Below are 19564 nucleotides of genomic sequence, written 5' to 3' on the forward strand. Positions count from 1 at the left end.
TCAAAGCCAGGAATAACCCCTGAGCAATGCCTGGTGTAGTCCAGAAATAAAACAAAACAAATATTAAAGTGTTCATTTCAATGGCAGTTAAGCTCATTGGTGTACAGCCACCACAACCAAAAAGTAGCTAGTATTCTATTTCATAAAACGTTTAATTTATGACTATTAGTTTTCAATAGATACAAAGTACAAACAAGTCTCACTGTTTTGCCAATTCACCTCTTTAAAACTATGTGATAGCAAATGCTGATTCATCTCTTACTACTTGGTTTAAAACAGTTCTGAGTATGATGCACTCATTTACACCAAAACTTTACATCAAATGTTTTAGGAGGGTAAAGACCAAAAATCGAGGACAAGGAAAAACTACTCAGCAAGGTATACTCTGCAACCTTGGTACATACCTTATTTTCTTCAGCCAACTTGGAAATTAGCTCATCTCTAGAAACTGAAAAGAAAATGACCATATAACTACTATAACTTACGTAATTCAAATTACATGGTAACGTTTCCAAGAGAAAATTTCTTTGTATTTTACGATATGAAAACCCAGGTTTTTCTACCCATCTTTTAAACATTTTAGAAACTAAGTCATAAACAAGAAATTAGGATGCCATCACAGTCACAGACAATGGTGAACGGAGTCACATCTTATTCTCTTGCATTTCACGAAAGGGTCCTATAATGTAAAGCTTTTCATTAGACACGCGTTAAGACCCAGCAGAAGTTCATCAAATGTAAGTAACAGCTGCAGTGATCAAAGTAACAAATGGAGCTGTCTCTAAGGTAATATCAATGAGGATTTAAAAAAAAAGATTAAGGGAAAAATACAGACTTGAAATAACAAGTAGAGCCGATTGTCTGGACATGGTGGACAAATGATAAGGTAGAAACAGTGCATCTAGAACCAAGTCAAGCACTGAGCTTAGAAAGCAGGAGGGTGGGAGACTATAGAATAGAGGTAGGAAGCAGAGATTTGCTGGGGGGAGAGACGGGGTGAGTGACTGTAATGAAGTTTTCATATGTGTTTTTAAGTTATCTCCAAGGCATTCAAATACAGACATGTAGTTTGCAGTAGGATGTAAAAGAGGAGCTATTAAAAATAGCAACGTTTAAATCTCTTAGTACTAGAGATTGCAATGTCTAGGATAAAAGTGCAGGTGAAGTTGGTTTCTTGATGGCCTCCTTTAACATGTCATATGCAGAGATGCTCAGGGACCACACCTGGCAGTGCTCAGAGGACCCTATTCAGTCAGGATTTGAACTGTTGTTGGTCTCAGCAACTTGCAAAGCAAGTGCATTAACTTCTTTGCATTTGTAGGCATAACCATTGGTAAATAAAAATTATTTGGGGGAATTGCCAAAAATAATTTTAGAGTAATTCCCTACTCAGCAGGAAAAGTAACTGTGCCAAAATCAATAAATTATAAGGATGAGTGGATTATTCTCTGCTGTTCTTAGTAATTCCATTTAGTGTTTGGTATTCCCTACCTGCATTATGGACACAAAGCAGAGAAACACCCGCTAAAGTATTGCATTTCAGATCAAAAGAACCAAGTTCAAGTCTCATTTGCCATTTATTTCTTTTATAATTGGGAAACACACATGGTTTTGTATAACATGTGAGAGGATTTATAAGAAAGCTCTATATAAACCATTAAGTTCTTCATGTGTTCGATTCTAGACTATTTGTGATACCCATAGTTGGACTATTTGTGAACAGCTATGAAATTATTTATGAATTTTGACATAACATGCGCTGATAGGCTAAAAATGCAGCACTCCAAACAAGCAAGAAGCAAATCTAGACTTAATTTTCCTAGTTTTGCCCTCTATAGAGATAATTTAGTCATCTGTAAAATGTGTAGGTTAATCTAACAAAAGTCACCTGTAAAATGTGTACGTTAATCTATTAAACATGCCTTTAAGGTAACTTAAACTATCCACTTCTACAAGGACAAGTAATGAAAATAGATCAGTAACTTGAGAAATAGAGTCTGAGATGGTTAGGTGAAAGGATAAATAGTTTTATTTCTGAATGAATATTCTAACATAAAATATCGAGTCTGGGTTTCTAGATGCCAAATGCTTCCAAGTACACAAAGTCTTAAATGAACCTTAAAAAAAATCTAAATGCAAATGTTTACCATGCAGAGGGAGAAATTCTAGTTCACTGTCCACACCCATTCCTCTCAATCCACATATAAAAAGGAAATTAGCAATTTTCCCAAATCAAGACTAGTAACACTAGGTGACATATCATTTTGTGACATTACCAGATTTTATGGAATATCTAGAATTTCTGGCACGGTTTTCCTACCTAGATCTGACTGCAGCTTTGTAACCGCGTTCTCCAACTCTCCTTTTTTCTGCTGTTCCTCTTTTAGTTGTTCTTGGGTAGTCTGCATAGAATTGTGTAGGGCTATGCAGTTTTGCTGCAAAATTTGCACCTGAAATTGCATAAGACAAACTTCTTTGTCCCCATAGGTAAAGATTTCTAATAGGATACCCTTCTAGAATATATGAAATCCATTTTTTTCCATCGACATATTACTGGAGGGAAAGGGTAATTTAATTTTTATAGTTAAACATCTCAAGAATACAGCATCCAATAGTACTAACATGCAAACTTCACAGGCACTAAGACATCTGTCCCCCAGCACATGTGACTGGTAAACACTCATGATGTGGCCAGAGGAAGGAAATGAATCTTAGTGGTTCATTTGTTTTGAGATCACCCTAGGAGGTTCTCAAGGACTACTCCCAGTTTTGGTGCTCTTTATTGGTGGTATTTTAAGGCTGGGGATTGAACTTAGACCTCCTGAAAGGAAAGCATATACCCCATTCACATGGCCAATCCTCTGATCCCCTAATTTTAACTAATTTTATTAAAATGTGTTTATTACATCAGCAGCACAAGCAAATGCAACAAAGAATAAAGAACCATTGCAATAAATAATCATTTGCAAATATCTTAAGTAGAATACTTTTTATAATTCTCTTATAAAGAACAGCCATTGGTTAAACGAAAGAGATTGTGCAATACAGTTATTAGCATTTCAAACTATTAATTCCCTTAGACATTAGAGTTTTTAATTACTTTAAAATTATAAGTAGGTTCTTCAAACAACTACTACAAGAAGGCATAAACATTAAGTAAAATAAATATAACAGAGTAAATTCATTCCTAATTATTGTGCTCATAGATACTCAGCCACAAGTGTCGCTCAGTTTCATCCTCATTTTCTATCACATTACACATAGGAGACTAGGAAATGCCTTCCAAGTTAATTTCTGTAATAGATAATATGGTCTGGGGGCAGAAGGCTAGGTAGCAAGCAATTTAAATTCAACTTTAAAACCTGAAGCAAATTCTAACAGCTCTGGTCGTTGGCTCCCTCATTCAAAAAGTGTTAAGTAGCAGTCCTTTCTAATTTTGTAATTTTTTTCAAGTTATAGTAAAAACTGTTGACAGAAAATGCCTAAAGGAAATCATTAATCCAGAAGCTCTAAGAAAGCAACAACTTGGGGCCGGGAAGGTGGCGCTAGAGGTAAGGTGTCTGCCTTGCAAGCGCTAGCGTAGGACTGACCGCATATGGTCACCCCAAGCCAGGGGCAATTTCTGAGCGCATAGCCAGGAGTAACCCCTGAGCGTCAAAGGGGTGTGGCCCAAAAACCAAAAAAAAAAAAAAGGGCCCGGAGAGATAGCACAGCGGTGTTTGCCTTGCAAGCAGCTGATCCAGGACCAAAAGTGGTTGGTTCGAATCCTGGTGTCCCATATGGTCCCCCGTGCCTGCCAGGAGCTATTTCTGAGCAGACAGCCAGGAGTAACCCCTGAGCAACGCCGGGTGTGGCCCAAAAACCAAAAAAAAAAAAAAAAAAAAAAAAAAGGCAACAACTTTCAGCTTATGGGCAAGGGATCAGCTATTCTGTTGTCATTTCACTATCTTAGCCTAAACCAAAAGAGAAAATCTTTCCACCTGTTTCTGCTCCATCTCCACTGCTGATGACATTTCTTGTATTTTGAGTAGCATCGCTGATTCAGATTTCTTAAGAGATGCCCGTTGGTGCTTCTCCTCGGACAGTTGTCTCCTCAGCTACAGAGGAACAATACATTTAGGTGAGAGCCAGTAATGTCATCTCACTCGCTAACATCCTTCATTCCTTTATGCCTACTCAACCATGTCTTTGCTTCACCCTAACCATCTTTTAGGAAATAATTAGATGCCAGTTCCTTCCTGTTATGTTCATATCCAGCCACTACACAATCAAATATTTTCTCTAAAGGTTTCTTTTTAGTCCATCTATTTTCTTCACTTCCCTCCCTCTGAAATTCCAATGCTCTGTTCTACCTTCCAGCATCTTTCTCTTACCTCCTGGATTTTAAGGTTCATTTTACGCTTTGTGGTCTTTAGTTCCTCTTCTATAATAGCTACATTCTTCTAAAATAAGAAGAAAAAAAGACTTTAAAGTATCTGTAATGATAGGGAAAAAATTGTATATAGATTCTTAAAAGTTCAAATCTATATTTGTTTCTGGTATCCTATCAATAGTATTCTGAATTTGGTTCAAAATGGTTCTTATTGGAGATTGAAATAATTATTAGTGATATAACTAAAAAGAAAGCTATTTTAATACTTTGATTCATGACTTCTATTATTTTCCTCCCCTCTTTTAGCTCCTAAAAAGTGATTAGCACCATCTACATCCTATACAAAATTTAATAATCAGGATCAACTGGAAATCTATAGACACTTTGTTTTAAAAGCATTGTTTTTACAAGAAAAAAAGAATTATGCCTATGTTTTAAAAAGTATTCTTTCTACAACCTTCAAATCTTTCCATTTTTGAGGATGAAAAATATTGCTTACATCATTAATTCTTCTATGATTATTAGTGGCCCTGCTATCTGAGACATAGTCATCTTTGCCTTTTTTCCTATCTTTAGCTCCTATCCATGATATTCTAGCAGACCTTTGTTCACAGAATATCCCTTTCTTTTCAAAATATCACAATCCTAGGTTGAATCTAAAAGGCCTCAAGTGATCAATGATTCCTAACTGGTTTCCAATATCCATCCTAATACCCTATACTAAGTACTCAAACTATGGCATATTAGTTATCCTAGTTTTATTGGTTCACTTTCTGATAAAAAAACTTTGATCTTTCTAAAGTTCAAACACTGAGTATTCTTGATATTTAACTTTGTTATCTAGCTAATTTCTAAATTGTTTTCCACATAATCATCTCACTTCAGACTAATTTATGAATCAGTCCCATTGCATCCAATGGAAACTCTCCGTTAAATTTTGAGTAACAGGGACTGGAGAGATAGCATGGAGGTAGGGTGTTTGCCTTGCATGCAGAAGGATGGTGGTTCAAATCCCGGCATCCCATATGGTCCTCCGAGCCTGCTGGAGCATAGAGCCAGGAGTAATCCCTGAGCGCTGCCGGGTGTGACCCAAAAACCAAAAAAAAAAAAATTAGATTATGGAAGAAAACAGGAAAGAATTATATTGGAGAAATGACTCCTTTCTGGATTCCATTACTCTGATTAAAGTGAGAAATATCCACAAGATGAAGTTTTCAAAAATTAAATCAAATAGCATGGTTAGCATTTATTATAGTGCCTGATTCATGGAGGAATTAATTAGAAAATTATTTATTCTTTTCTTCTAGACTTCATTGTTTGCTGTTGCTCCTTCAAATGTCCTACCTCTGCACCAATCTTCAACCCAAGTCCTATTTTGAAGCCAACTCACCCTAATCTATTCTAGATAATATATGCAATCCCTAAAAGCAACCTGAACATTAAAAAATTACCCTAAAATATTCAAATAAAAATCACTCTATTGTGCTTGGTTTTGTTTTTGTTTTTTGTTTTTGGGCCACACCCAGTGGTGCTAAGGGGTTACTCCTGGCTGTCTGCTCAGAAATAGCTCCTGGCAGGCATAGGGGACCATATGGGACACCAGGATTTGAACCAACCACCTTTGGTCCTGGATCGGCTGCTTGCAAGGCAAACGCCATTGTGCTATCTTTCCAGGCCCTTATGCTTGTTTTTTATGCCCTTGCTTTTTTTTTTTTTGGTTTTTGGGCCACACCTGGCAGTGCTCAGGGGTTACTCCTGGCTATCTGCTCAGAAATAGCTCCTGGCAGGCACAGGGGACCATATGGGACACCGGGATTCGAACCAACCACCTTTGGTCCTGGATCGGCTGCTTGCTGCTTGCAAGGCAAACACCGCTGTGCTATCTCTCCGGGCCCTGCCCTTGCTTTTTTATCTTTTGTGCCGTTACTTGCTTTCCCTGGTAATGTACATGATCTTGAACAACATAAATTCATGCCCTAAATTCTCAGTAACTCTTACATGTTAAGAGCTTTTTAAATACTGACAGTACATAGAGGATTTTGTTATCAATGTAGATAAATTTCAAATGACTATCACTATTTTTTTCTTTTTGTTTTTTGGATTTTTTTTTTTTTCTTGAATCACACCAACAGTATTCCAGAATTTTTCCTGGCTCCGTGCTCAGCAATCACTCCGGGCAGGGTTCAGGGGACCATATTGGATACCAGGGATTAAATCTGGGTTAGCCACATGAAAGGCAAGCACCCTACCCACTGTATTACCACTTTAGCTCCCAACCATCACACATTTTTTAAAACAGTTTTCGTGGGAATATTACTTTCTCCAGCGCAACAAAAATGAGTATGTATTTCAGAGATTTGGATCCCAACCTTTGTCTCTGAGGCAATCTCCAAAGTAGCTGTCAACCTTTGCACTTTATCTTGTGCCCTGTCTTCTTCCTCTTTTACATCTTTTAGTTGCTTGCGCAAATTTATCACTTCAAGATTCAACAACTTCAGGTCCTTGGAATGCTCCTCCTGTATCATCTTTAGTCGCTCTTTCAGAAAAGCTGTGAACAAGGGAGAACATTAAAGTTAAGAGAAATCGGTGGGGGAAAGGTCATAAAGGGAAGAGTCCTAAATTCTTCAAGCACCTATAATGTAATTTGAGATTTTTTTCTCCACCTCTTTTCTGTGGATTCAATTCCTTTTCAGTTTGCAGACGAAAGATGCTCATCTTCAAAGACTGAATGAGGCTTTCCAGATGGCACATTCGATTTACCAGAAACTCACAGTTCTTCCATAAAATATTTGCTTTTTCTGAACAAATTACTCCGCTCTGGTTAGCAGTAATGATTTCGGGTTGCACTGGTTCTTCTAAACCTTTTGGAATTTCCACATGGTCTCTGAAAAAAGATGCCATTCAAACAATGATATGCAACACAATGTGTACAATTAGTAATTCTAATTGTTAAGATTGTGTCCATGTAAAATTTCTACTGAAACAAAAATTTGATTCTCTAGAATAAAGTATCTGTTAACATGTCCAAATTTAAATACAAAGAGCACTATTAGATCAATAGCATGAAACCATGGTGGGCAAGGTAAAGATTAATCACCTTTTAATGGTTTGTTTTCACCTGAATTTTTGGCTAACTTTTTAGCATGGAAAAATAAGTGGTAGATAAAAATATATTAAAAATTAAATCTAAGAACAAGTTAGCATAATGGCAATATATTTTTGTTTTTAGACAAAATTTAAATGTCACAATAAATGTTCTCATTTTGTTCCCAATATATTTAACATTGGTATAAATTAAATCCTTAACTGCCAAAGTTATTTTTAGCATAGGTGTTATAATGGCAACTATATTTTTAGATCTTAGTGAGACATTTAGGAATTATATATGTAACTTAATAGAAAATTACACTATTATATTTTATATTGGTTGCTTAAGTACTTGGGCTCCTTAGATCATTAATAATCCATGGCAACATATTTCTTCTGTAAAAGAAACAGTTTTAAAATTTTTTTCATATTTCATTCTAAATTATATTTTTAAGACTTAAAACTTAATTTATATTAAATCCAAGAAAATAAAATAAAAACATATTAATAGGATGGGTCAAATTTATATGTCCTTAATAATCAAAGGTAATTTGTGGGGCATACCCACTCATTCTGAACTAATTTGTAGATGAAAAAATCACTTTATCTATATAGAAAAATGACAGTAATTAGCTCTATAACAGGTTCACAACTCTAAGATAAACTTGCAAATCTTTTCTAATATCCAAATGGAAACTTATCAATTCTTTCTAAATATCTACCTGCTGAATCATCCACAATACCCAGTGATGTAGAACTTCTCTCAGTATCCACAAAAATTTTGTTTCATTTGGCCTAGCTTTTCTGCTTTTCTTTTCTTTTTTTTTTTACCTTTTATTATCAAGGTCAAACATTATGAGGTCATTCCTCAGAGAACTGGTCTGTTCCTCAACTATTCGCATTCTTTGCTCAAGCATCGTGACTGTTTCAGAAGCTGCTGCAGTACTGATGTGGGTTGGAGAAAGGACTGATCTGGACATGACAGTTTCCATATGCACCTAAAATTAAAGCACAATTGCACTGTGATAGATTCTATTACAGTCAAAATATTAACTTTTCCTTCCTATGGGAAGACTATATAACCCTTTTCTTGTTGAGCAAAAGAAAGGCCAGGAGTCCAGCTTTGGTTAATTAATTAAATGTAGGTGAAAGCTTTTAAGAGTCAACTTTTTGGGGACTGGATCAATAGTAAAGTGGGTAAGGTGTTTGCCTTGTGCATTACCAACCTGGGTTTAATCCCTGGCATCCCATATGATACCCCCTTTGTCCCCCACCCACTGCAGGTTCCTCCAGGAGTGATTTCTGAGCACAGAGCCAAAAGTAACTCCTGAGATCTGCCAGGTATGGCTCCAAAGAAACAAAGCAGTCAACATTTTTATTCACTACCTCGTTTCCTCTTTCAATGAGATAAATATTGAGCCTGCTCTATGTGCCAAAATTTCAGTCAAGATAACATGAACAGGGGGCCGGAGAGATAGCATGGAGATAAGGCGTTTGCCTTTCATGCAGGAGGTCATCGGTTCGAATCCCGGTGTCCCATATGATCCCCCATGCCTGCCAGAAGCAATTTCTGAGACTGGAGCCAGGAATAACCCCTGAGCACTGTCGCGTGAGACCCAAAAACCACAAAAAAAAAAAAAAAAAAAAAAACATGAACAGAAAAGTTATGGCCCAATCAAGATATATAAAGGTAATTACTTGAAATTAAAACCAAAGATAATATCTCCATTATCTCTATTAGGTATCAATGCTTACAATCTGTTCTGAGATGCTTGTAATTATATATCTTAATAAATATATATTATTTTAACTATAGTAACCATGCTATACATTAATGGGAACTTAATTTAAAAGCAACCTATGAGATGGGAGAATATATTTGCAAATCACATATCTAATAAACAGCCAATATGAAAGCTATAAAAGAAACTCAAAAAACCCAATATCAATAAAATGACTAATCAAAGTAAAAAAATGGATAAGAATATGAATAGACATTTTTACAAAAGCAGTACATGAAAAGCAGCTCAGGTCTGAGAGATTAAATAAAGGGCATAAAGGATTTGTCATGCACAGTGACCCCAATTCAATCTCTGCACAACATATGGTTCCAAGCACTACTCTCAAAGCAAAAAGTCATATGTTCCTAAGTACTTCCAGGTGTGGCCCTGAACTATCAAACAAAAAAGAGGCTTAACTGTTCCCCCAGCATTAGGAGTCCAAATCAAAACTACAATGAGGTATCACCTTACACCCATTAGAATTGCTTTTATCAAAAAGATAGGCAATAAATTTTGGTGATGTGGATAAAATAGACCGTTTTTACTAACTCTTTTTTTTTTTTTTTTTTTTTTTTTTGGTTTTTGGGCCACACCCGGTAACGCTCAGGGGTTACTCCTGGCTATGCGCTCAGAAGTTGCTCCTGGCTTGGGGGACCATATGGGACACCGGGGGATCGAACCGAGGTCCGTCCAAGGCTAGCGCTGGCAAGGCAGGCACCTTACCTTTAGCGCCACCGCCCGGCCCCCTTTTTTTACTAACTCTTAATGGGAATGTAAAATGGTACACTCATAACAGAAGACACTATGGAGGCTACATAAAAACTTAAACGTACCATAGGTTGGAATGTTGTTTGGTTCAGCTCCTATGGAAAACAAAATGAAAAATTTATTTTTCCAGAAAAGTTAGAATTGAGTTGCCAAATGACTCCACAAATTCCACTTCTAGGTATCTATTCCCAGGACAAAATAACGTTCACTAAAAAGGACATGTGTACACCATTATTTATTGCAGCATTTGCACAAAAACAAGGATATGGGGTCAATCTAGGTACATAACATTGGTACAAGAGAGGAATGAAGCATGTGTGGTATTTATACACAATTTAGAATACCATGTAGCTGCAAGGGATGGTGGAGTGAAGCAACCTGCTACAATGTGGATGGAACTGAAGTAGATCATTTTCAGTGGAGTAAGTCATGTCAAATATCAGATGGTCTCACTTATCTGTGGTATAAAAAATAAGATAACAAGAGAATGCAAAGTATCAAAGGGGGTTGAAGGTCACCTAGATTACCCTTGACTATTATTGACTAGATTATTGAATTAAGGGCATGAAAGGAAAAAAATAGAAGGGGAAGTAAGAAGCAGGCCAAAGGTAATAGACAAATAAATTACTGTGCCTTAGTAAAAAAAATTAACAAAAAATATTAAGCCACCACATGGCCAGCAATCCCACTTCTGAGTATTTATATGTATATATGTATATATATGCATATGTGTATGTATACATAGACACAGAACAGAACTCAAGTCACTGCTGTGATTATCTGCAAACCTGTGTTCATTACAGCATTATTCACAACAGTCAAACAATAGAAACAGCCAAAGTTTAACTAGGAATGGATAAAGAAATTGTAGTACATATATACAAAAGATTATTATTCACCTATTAGGAAGAAAATCCTGTTACTTTTAACATGATGGGCCTTTCGGGGATAATATTAAGGAAAATAAACAGAAATAAACCATTGTAGGATATCACTTACATGTAAACTCCACCAGTGTCACTGTGTCATCCTCCCACCCCCACTAGTTTTTATAATCCAAAGTCAAGGGTTTGTCAGTATCTATGCCCTTGTTATTTCTCTTCATATTCTCACAAATTAGTGAAATCATCTAGTATATGTTCTTTTCCCTCTTAAATGAACACTCAACTTACATCCATGTTGCTATGAACTACATTATTTCATAATTTCCATGATTTCAAAGTATTGTTACATATCTTATATATAAAATATGTACCCCAACTTATCCATTCTTGTGTGGTTATACATTTGAATAGTTTCTGTATCTTAGCTTCTGTACTAACTTCTGCAATAAGCATGGAAATTATGAATCTTTCTGGGCTTTTTTGTGTTTGGGGGATAAACAGCAACCATTGGGGTATATGGGAGTTCTCTTAGTTTTTTGAGAAATCTCAGTTACTGCCTTCCAGAGGCTGACCCAGATAATAATACCACAACTAGTTATCTAAGGTTCCTTTTGCCACATCCCTGCCAGCACTGGCTACAAAGTGAGACCAATTTGGCAAGGTGGGAAGAGAATGAAGAGACACACAGAAACATTACCAGACTGTACTCGCCATCTTATTGTTGGTCGCCTGCTTCAGCAAACCTAAAAATAAACCAAGGAGCTAGAGAGGAAAGTGTGGAAAGGGTCTGAGACAGCCTTAGAACAGGACAGATCTGTGACCTTGTTCCCAAACAAGCTGGAAAGTTCGCCTCCTCATCCTTCCTTGCAACTGGCACAGCATTCTTACAGGTCCTGAGCCAGAGCCTTGAGGCCTATATTTGCAAGTAGCTTCAGGACAGTCTGTTATTCTAATGAAAAGGACAAAAATGAAGGTACTTTCATCATGATGCCCTCCCCCAAAAGGCCATAAATATCCAGAATAATACTCCCCCAAAAGCAAATCAAAACTACTAACCTCCAAATTCTACTTTTGTGAGAAAATTTTGTGAGAATAGTGTGTTAGCACAGCAGATTAAAAAGTTTGCCTTGTATCCTACCAATCCCAGGTTGAAACCCAGCACTGTACTATCAGGAGTGATCCCTGAGCCACACACAGCCAGGAGAAAGTCCTGACCTTAACTGAGTGTGGCCCCAAGTCCAATAGAATTAAATTTAAATTTACTTTCATTTAAAAGGGCTCAGCTCTGATGTGTAATAGTCCCAGACAAATGGTGAAGAAGATGGTAAAGAGAACTGTATGTGATGCTACAAGGGGGAGGGAAGAACATTTTTCTGCAGCACCTTGTTTCAGTCTAGGCAGTTCAAATACCACAAAAACTTATCTTTGAAAAAAAAATAATAATAGCAATAATAGTAAAACTGGAAGGTGCCAGTTTCCCTCCAAAATTCCAAATGGAATGCAGACATGCACCCAATTTTCCCCACACACAGCTGCTGTCATCTCATCATTGCTTGATATTTTCCTAAAGGCTTTATGATCACATAAAATATTCGACTTTGCTTTTTTTCTTTGTACAGAAAAGCTATACCCTCCAATCTAACACAGAAGTTAACAGGTAAGGACGTGACATCCTGAATGCTTCCTCCTTCGCCTCCTCCTGCAGGACCCAGCCCTATGCCAACTTTATTTCTACATGTTTCCCGCATCCAGGGCATATAAGGAGTTCCAGGGATCCAGAGGGTGAGCCTGCATTCCGCAAGAAGCGGGGCCCAGGGCCAAACAGCCGACTCTCCCTTCGGCGCCAAACATCGGTTACCGACCCACCCTGGACCGATGGCCCGGCAGCCTCACCCCACAATCCATCTGCCCGCCTGTCGCTCTGGCCGGCAGAAAGCGGGCCCGTTTCCAAGAACCTAAGACAGCGCTTTAAACCAACCCGCTCCCCGCTGCAGTTGCTCCAGTACGCAGGCGCAACTGCGGCAAGGCATGCCGGGAATTGTGGCTTTCCCTGCCCAGGAGGGGCGGCTGCCCGGGGAGGGATCCAGGCCGGAACCCGCCGCGAGCGCGGAACGCCCATCCTCGTGACCCGGATGATGACACGTAGGCTCCATTGTGCTCGTGAGCAGTGCATTCTGGGATATGTAGTTTTCTTCCGCTCACTTTCCAGCAGTCCAGTTCTCACTTGGTCTCATCCTATAGTGAATGTGAGATTTGGGAGGATTTTGGCGAATATAACTATATCCAGCAACAGGTGAGAGTCCAAGAGTAGGACATTTTTATTTTTAAGTCTTAGGAGGACCAAAGTATCAAGTTCTTTCTAAAAAAGAGGAAAAATTTATACATTGTTACGGAGCATGAAATTTGTTCTGCAGCAGAAAAAGTTTTAAAAGCAAATACAGTACTCAGATATTGACCTTAAAGGAAAAATCAAGCCCTTCACCTGCTCATTTATTTTTGCCAAACAAAAAAGAAAAATACATGGAATATACAGAATGTAATTTATTCCTTCCAGTTTTGTCAGGCAAGTAAATAAATGGTTCAATTATGACAACGAAGTTGTAAGAAAGGAGAAGAGAATTAGAAAATTAAACTGTAGCTATTTCTGGGGCTTTCTTTCTTTAAAGTGTGGGGATTTGCACTTAATTTCTACTGTGAAAAGATAACACTGCTGGATTGAACACATTACAGCAGGACCAGGGAATGACTGAACTCTTCTTCTCTCAGGGGTACAGCTGAAAATAACTCCAGCCCTCAAATCCTTGAAAGCAGAAATAAAGGGTACCTGTTGCTTAGGAAATAACACAATTGATTCTGACTTATTCCTGTTATTGTGATAACCAACTCTCATAAGAGGTGGAGAGACTGTCCATCAAACTACAGCTAAGACATTCATCAAGCAGCTCATTTGGTGAAATTTGTGATTTCTTACAATCTCCCATTGAAACCTCTAAAATGAAACTTCTAATATGAAAAGAAGCATAATTTGGAGTGTCAGTATTGCAGAAAGTAATATTTCTTCCAATAAGTACATTTTCTTTGGCAATGATCACTGGTTTATATGTTGAGACGAGGAATTTGTACACCAAATAGAATCTGTGAGCTTCAAAGTTTCCTTGAATCTCCATAATAAGTGGAGATTTATTAATCGATTAAATGTAGTGTAAATTTTTTTGTCTTGGCGGCCGGAGAGATAGCATAGCAATAGGGCGTTTGCCGCTTAGACGCAGGACGGTGGTTCGAATCCCGGCATCCCATATGGTCCACCGAGACTGCCAGGAGTGATTTCTGAGCACAGAGCCAGGAGTAACCCCTGAGCACTGCCGGGTGTGACCCAAAAAACAAAAACAAAAACAAAAAAAATGTTTTTCCTTCTGTCCATTTATCATTTAGTAAACCATATAAAAACTTAGACCAGAGAATTGCAACATAGGGGAAATTCAGAAGTCTTCTATTAACCAATTCATCTGCTAAGTACCCAGTATTAAGTATTTAAAAATTCATTATATTAAAAGTCTATTTTTTAGCCATTCATCTGTTGAAGGGCATCTTGGTTGTTTCCAGAGTCTGGCTATTGTAAATAGTGCTGCAATGAATATAGGTGTGAGGAAGGGATTTTTTTAATTGTGCTTTTGAGTTCCTAGGGTATATCCCTAGAAATGGCATAGCTGGATCATATGGAAGCTCAATTTCCAGTTTTTTGAAATCTCCATATTCTTTTCCATAAATGCTAGACTAGATGACATTCCCACCAGCTGTGAATGAGAGTTTCTTTCTCCCCCATATTCCCACCAGCACTTATTGTTCATGTTCTTTGTGATGTGTGCCAGTCTCTGTGGTGTGAGATGGTACCTCATTGTTATTTTGCATCTCCCTGATGATTAGTGATGTGGAGCACTTTTTTATGTGTCCTTTGGCCATTTGTATTTCTTCTTTGAGAAAGTGTCTGTTCATTTCTCTCCATTTTTTATGGGGTTAAATATTTCTTTTTTTGTTAAGTTATGACAGTACCTTGTATATTTTCTTTCTTTCTTTCTTTCTTTCTTTCTTTCTTTCTTTCTTCCTTTCTCTCTCTCTCTCTCTGTCTCTCTCTCTCTCTTTCTTTCTTTTCTTTTCTTTTTGGTTTTTGGGCCACACCTGGAACGCTCAGGGGTTACTCCTGGCTGTTGGGGACTGTGACTTGTTTGAGGCCATTTTGCTGTTCTTTCTGCCATAATCCAGCCTTTCACCTAAAGGCTACATGCAGTCTTGCTGTAAGTTCTTGGGCCAAAGAGAAAGGAATGTGCAGCTGCAAGAGATAATTAATCTTGTAGCCCGGAGGAGAGCAACACGGCCCGGTACCATTCCCAGAAATGAGGTCTTACTCCCTCAACTACATTCCGGAGTCAACAAGGCAGTTATTATGTGTATATGTTACATTGTCTGTACAAAATTATTTCTGTAAGAACATTGCCCCCACCTTATATCTGTTAAAAGTTTAGATATGCAGCTAGAAGGTCACAAGAAATCTCCATGGAAACAGCACGTTCATCATGACTTGCAGGTAATCCTGCCTCCTAGCCCACTGCCCATTTCCTTATTTGGAGAATGATTTACTTTCTTTGTTCCTTGTAACCTGATATGTATTCTTGCCTTGTATGGACCTTCGCACCAAAAATGTGATTGACATTATCTTTGTACTGCCCCCTTCTCCTTCACTATATAAGAAGGAGCTGTAGTCAAATAAAGTTGCCCTTGAGCAGTGAGACATTGCCTTGGGTCTTTATTATTAACCTCTCTCAGATTTTTTACAGGTGTGGTTGTTCTTCTACTCAGCAAAATAGAAGTGCGGTTGTCTGAGAAGCCTTCCCAGCTAATTCCTGCTGGCCGGGCCCCCCTGGGGGGCTTCAGGACCCCGCATTTTGGCGCCCAACGCTGGGCTCGAAGACCACCGCCACACCCCGAACGACTACAGGTCGGCGAGTCCGGAGCTGTTTCGTAAATCGCAGGAATACCTCATCAGGGTAGGCGTTGAAACGAGTTAGCCTTAATCAAAAATTTAAACTGCAGTTTTTCCAGTTGTTCTGATCGCCGCCCCTGATTGGCTTTTGGGGCTTCACCCATAGGATCCGCTACCATGGGTGCCGCATTGAGTACTGAGCTTAAATTCATTCGAGATATACAGTCTGAATTGAAACGCAGACATATAGAGGTTACCAAAAAAGATATTTGTAATTTTTTAATGTTTGTTCATGATGTTTGCCAGAAATCTAGTGTTCCCGGGCTCCCTCTCGCTCTGACTCTGTCTCTCAGTTTCCTTCCTCTTCTGACCCTTCATCTTTACTTCTGCCACTGCACCCTCTGTGCAAAATCCTAAACAGCCCTTCACTTCCCTAGCTTCAGCTCCGTCCCTGTTCCACCACCCTCCCCTCCTTAGCCAGCAATTGCAACAATACAAAGCCTTTAATTGGAAAAGCCTCAAAGAGCCGTTTCAAGCCGTAACCTCCTATGGCCCCCAAGCCCCTTACACGCTCTCCTGCTTAGAATCTAAAAGCTGAACTCTTTGTCTCTTGGGAAGTTAACTTTTTTTTCCGCTGCAAAGCCCTTGCAGATAGGCAGGAATCCTGATCTCTAAGCTCTTATAGCTGGCCTCGCCTCTTTTCATACCTTAAAGGTACAGCACACACTTTCCAGGTCCCAGCTTGCCAACATGGCTCTTGCTGCCCTCTATGCCTGGAAGTCGCTCCCCAGAGCCGGCATTCCAGCAGCTCCCCCACACGCGGCAACAAACTGTTGCTGCTTTCCCCCCCCCCCCCCCCGCTCAGCAGCCTCCACCGCGGAGAACGTTCAGTCCCTAACCATGGCAGATTCCCTCCTCTCACCGCTCCCCCTCTTAAAGCTATAGTAATGAAACTACTTGGCCAAATTGAAAATCTTAAACAAATCTTAAGCCTTCAAAAACAGGCTGCTTCTCTTAATTCACAGGTTTCTGCCCTTCAGGCGTTTCCCCCCCCCCCTCCTAAATCTATAGTTGTCTGTCCTCTGCCCACTGAATTCTACGGCCAGGCCCCCCCTCTTGAGAATTCAAAGGAACAAACTAATAAAAGTCAGGCTGAGTGCCATAAAACAGAAACTGCTGCAGTGCCTACAAAAAATTCTAAGGGCACAGTGAGCAGGATAATTACAAAGTATCATCTGCTAAGCCATAAAACCTTGCGATATCTACACTTTGCTGTTAAAACTTCTGAGCCTAATGTACCTTTTACTCAGTACATTTTGCTCAAACCAGCCCTCAGCCTCCTTCAGCCTCTTTCCTGCCAGCCTTGGGAAACAGCCAGCTCAGGCCCTGCCACTCCCACTTTAAGCCTTCCATTTCACCTTGAAATACCCAATCTTTGTTATTCAAAATAAATCTGAAAAGTGGCATCTCTTGCATATTCTCAAATCAATTAATAAAACCATGATCCCCATGGTGCTTTTGCAACCCAGACTCCCCTCTTCGGTTGCCATTCCCTCTAATTCCAATAAATTAGTAATTAATCTTAAAAGATTGCTTTTTTTTTTTCTCTATATCATTACACCCTGCGGACTGTAAATAATTTGCCTCTAGCCTTCCTGCTGTTAACTGTGCTGGCCCCTCCCCGAGTTATCAGTGAAAGACTCTGCTTCACCTTGTCAGCCCTACACTTCGTCAGATATGTGTTATTAGGTTTAGTGCATTAAGTGGTGTAAAGTAATTATTAAAACATTAAAAAGCAACAGGAAGATAAGGGCAATAAACTTTTTTTTTTCATGCCTCTCAGAAAATTTTAGAGCAAGGTCATAATTCTGTCACTTTACAGATAACAAAATGTTGGTAAAAGAAAAACTTCTTTGTGTTTTAAAATCCAAACGAACACAAAAGTGTTAAATTTAAGTCTTATATTTCTATTAAAAATTTTATTTTAATTTTTAAAGTATTTACAAAATTATGTGAAAAATAATGTGGTTAGCCTTTTTAAACAATATAGTTAATTTAATGCACAGTGAACACCTAGGTGTGCTTTATAGTACCCTTAGTTTTAACTTTGTGCTACAGCAATGGTTGTTCTTTATTTCTGCATTGAAAGAACTATTATTTTAAGTGCATTCAAAATATCAGCACATTATACAAATCTGTATATTTGTGTCGCAGTGAAAAAATAATATAAATGAAAAATATATTATATATAATTTTATAAGTAATATATAAAAGTAACTAAACTTTATAAGCAAATTAACTAGTATTAAATACAATTTTAGTCTTAAGTTCTAAGTGTGTAAATACATCAGATGTCTTTAACTATATTTTATAATAATCTAAGCATTTAGTTAATTTAGTATATAATATTTTTTACAAATTATTCACTTAAAGTCTTCATAGTAAAAACAGTTGTTTGTTTTTAAAATCAGTTTTTATACCTTTAATAATCATAGTTCATGCTATTGTGTTTAATCATAAAAATTTTAACACTTTATTGCAGCTGTCTTACTGTTCTACTGCAAAACCAATTTAAAGAAAACCTATTCATTTACAGCAAATCATTTCATACTTCCAAGTAGAGACTCCTTCTACAGTGCTCATTAACCATTTTACTTAATGTTTTAAACTTCAAATTAAAATTGTTTTAAAAATGTTTTGTGTTAAATCTAAACCTTAAAATTTATTTTCAGCAAAGTTCCACTCCATCTACATTAAGTACTTCTCAAAACTAAAAAAGTTTTTCTACAAAAATTTTTTTTTCTTCTCACAAACATGCTAGCTAAATATTTAAAAGCGCTTGTCAATTTTTTATAAATAAGTCTTAAATCAATCCTTTTGTCTGTTTATGTGTCTGTTGTGATGAATGAAAGTGGCCACAAGTGTAAAATGTTGTGTTTAGTGTTGTTTTGTTTTGTCTGTTTATTTGTTATCTCTACATTTTATAATAATACAATTTTTAAAGCCTTATCCATTTTTCAAATTTCAATTAATTTTTTCAACCTGGTTCAGTCTGGTCAGTTCACAGACTGGCATCTTGCAACTAAAAATCATGTGTTAAAAATTATGTATTAAGCTAGCTTTGTCCTTCTAAGAACATGGCGGAAGGTGTGGGAGATGGCAAACCCCAGATTTCTCAATGGCCATCGGGGATAACTTTTCCCTGGAGAATTTCTGGACTTTGCAGTCACCCGGCTTTCCTGTTATGTGTAAGTTCAGGCCTATAGAATATGTATTTATGGCTAAAAAATAGCATCCAGCTTTAACATAATAACTAGAAGTTTAAGAAAAATCCTTTATATTCAGTGAAAAAAAAATTTTTTTTATTAGCAATTGTTAATTATAAAATTTCTTTTATGCCAAAGTCTAACAGAGGTCAAATAACATTCCCGTGGTATTCAAAAATAACTAGTGTAATGTAAATTGCTAATGTTTTCTGCCTGTAAACCCAAGCCAAAAAACTAAGTAAATTCTTAATTTTTATATGAAGTAACCATTTTGCCTCCTGCCAAGCTGTTTTCTTATAAATCTCCTGCTAGCCGCCATTCCTGCAAACCTGTTTCTAACTGACTCCACCTTTGACAATGCTGAATTAGACACTCTGCCTAGCTGCCTTGGTTGCCCACCATTGCCACCAACAACCTCCATTGCAAAC

General features: G+C 37.7%; 1 protein-coding gene and 1 non-coding gene across 2 annotated transcripts in view; one reads left to right on the forward strand and one right to left on the reverse strand.

The window, feature by feature from the left end:
- Positions 1-12793, reverse strand: part of CCDC150 (coiled-coil domain containing 150) — a 91241-nt gene extending 78448 nt beyond the window's left edge. Inside the window, exons 1-8 of the mRNA XM_049773174.1 lie at positions 12786-12793; positions 8291-8457; positions 7036-7256; positions 6742-6920; positions 4374-4442; positions 3981-4097; positions 2321-2450; positions 405-448 (exon numbers count right to left, since the gene is read on the reverse strand). Of these exons, the coding sequence (XP_049629131.1) occupies positions 405-448; positions 2321-2450; positions 3981-4097; positions 4374-4442; positions 6742-6920; positions 7036-7256; positions 8291-8451 (921 nt within the window). The 5' untranslated portion in view covers positions 8452-8457; positions 12786-12793. The remainder of the gene's footprint in view (positions 1-404; positions 449-2320; positions 2451-3980; positions 4098-4373; positions 4443-6741; positions 6921-7035; positions 7257-8290; positions 8458-12785) is intronic.
- A 5135-nt stretch (positions 12794-17928) lies between these two features.
- Positions 17929-18058, forward strand: LOC126009988 (small nucleolar RNA SNORA22). The gene has a single exon (XR_007496134.1). It is a non-coding gene; the product is annotated as a small nucleolar RNA SNORA22 (small nucleolar RNA).
- Positions 18059-19564: the final 1506 nt, after the last annotated feature.

This window comes from Suncus etruscus, chromosome 5, assembly GCF_024139225.1.
Source record: "Suncus etruscus isolate mSunEtr1 chromosome 5, mSunEtr1.pri.cur, whole genome shotgun sequence".
NCBI lineage: Eukaryota > Metazoa > Chordata > Mammalia > Eulipotyphla > Soricidae > Suncus > Suncus etruscus.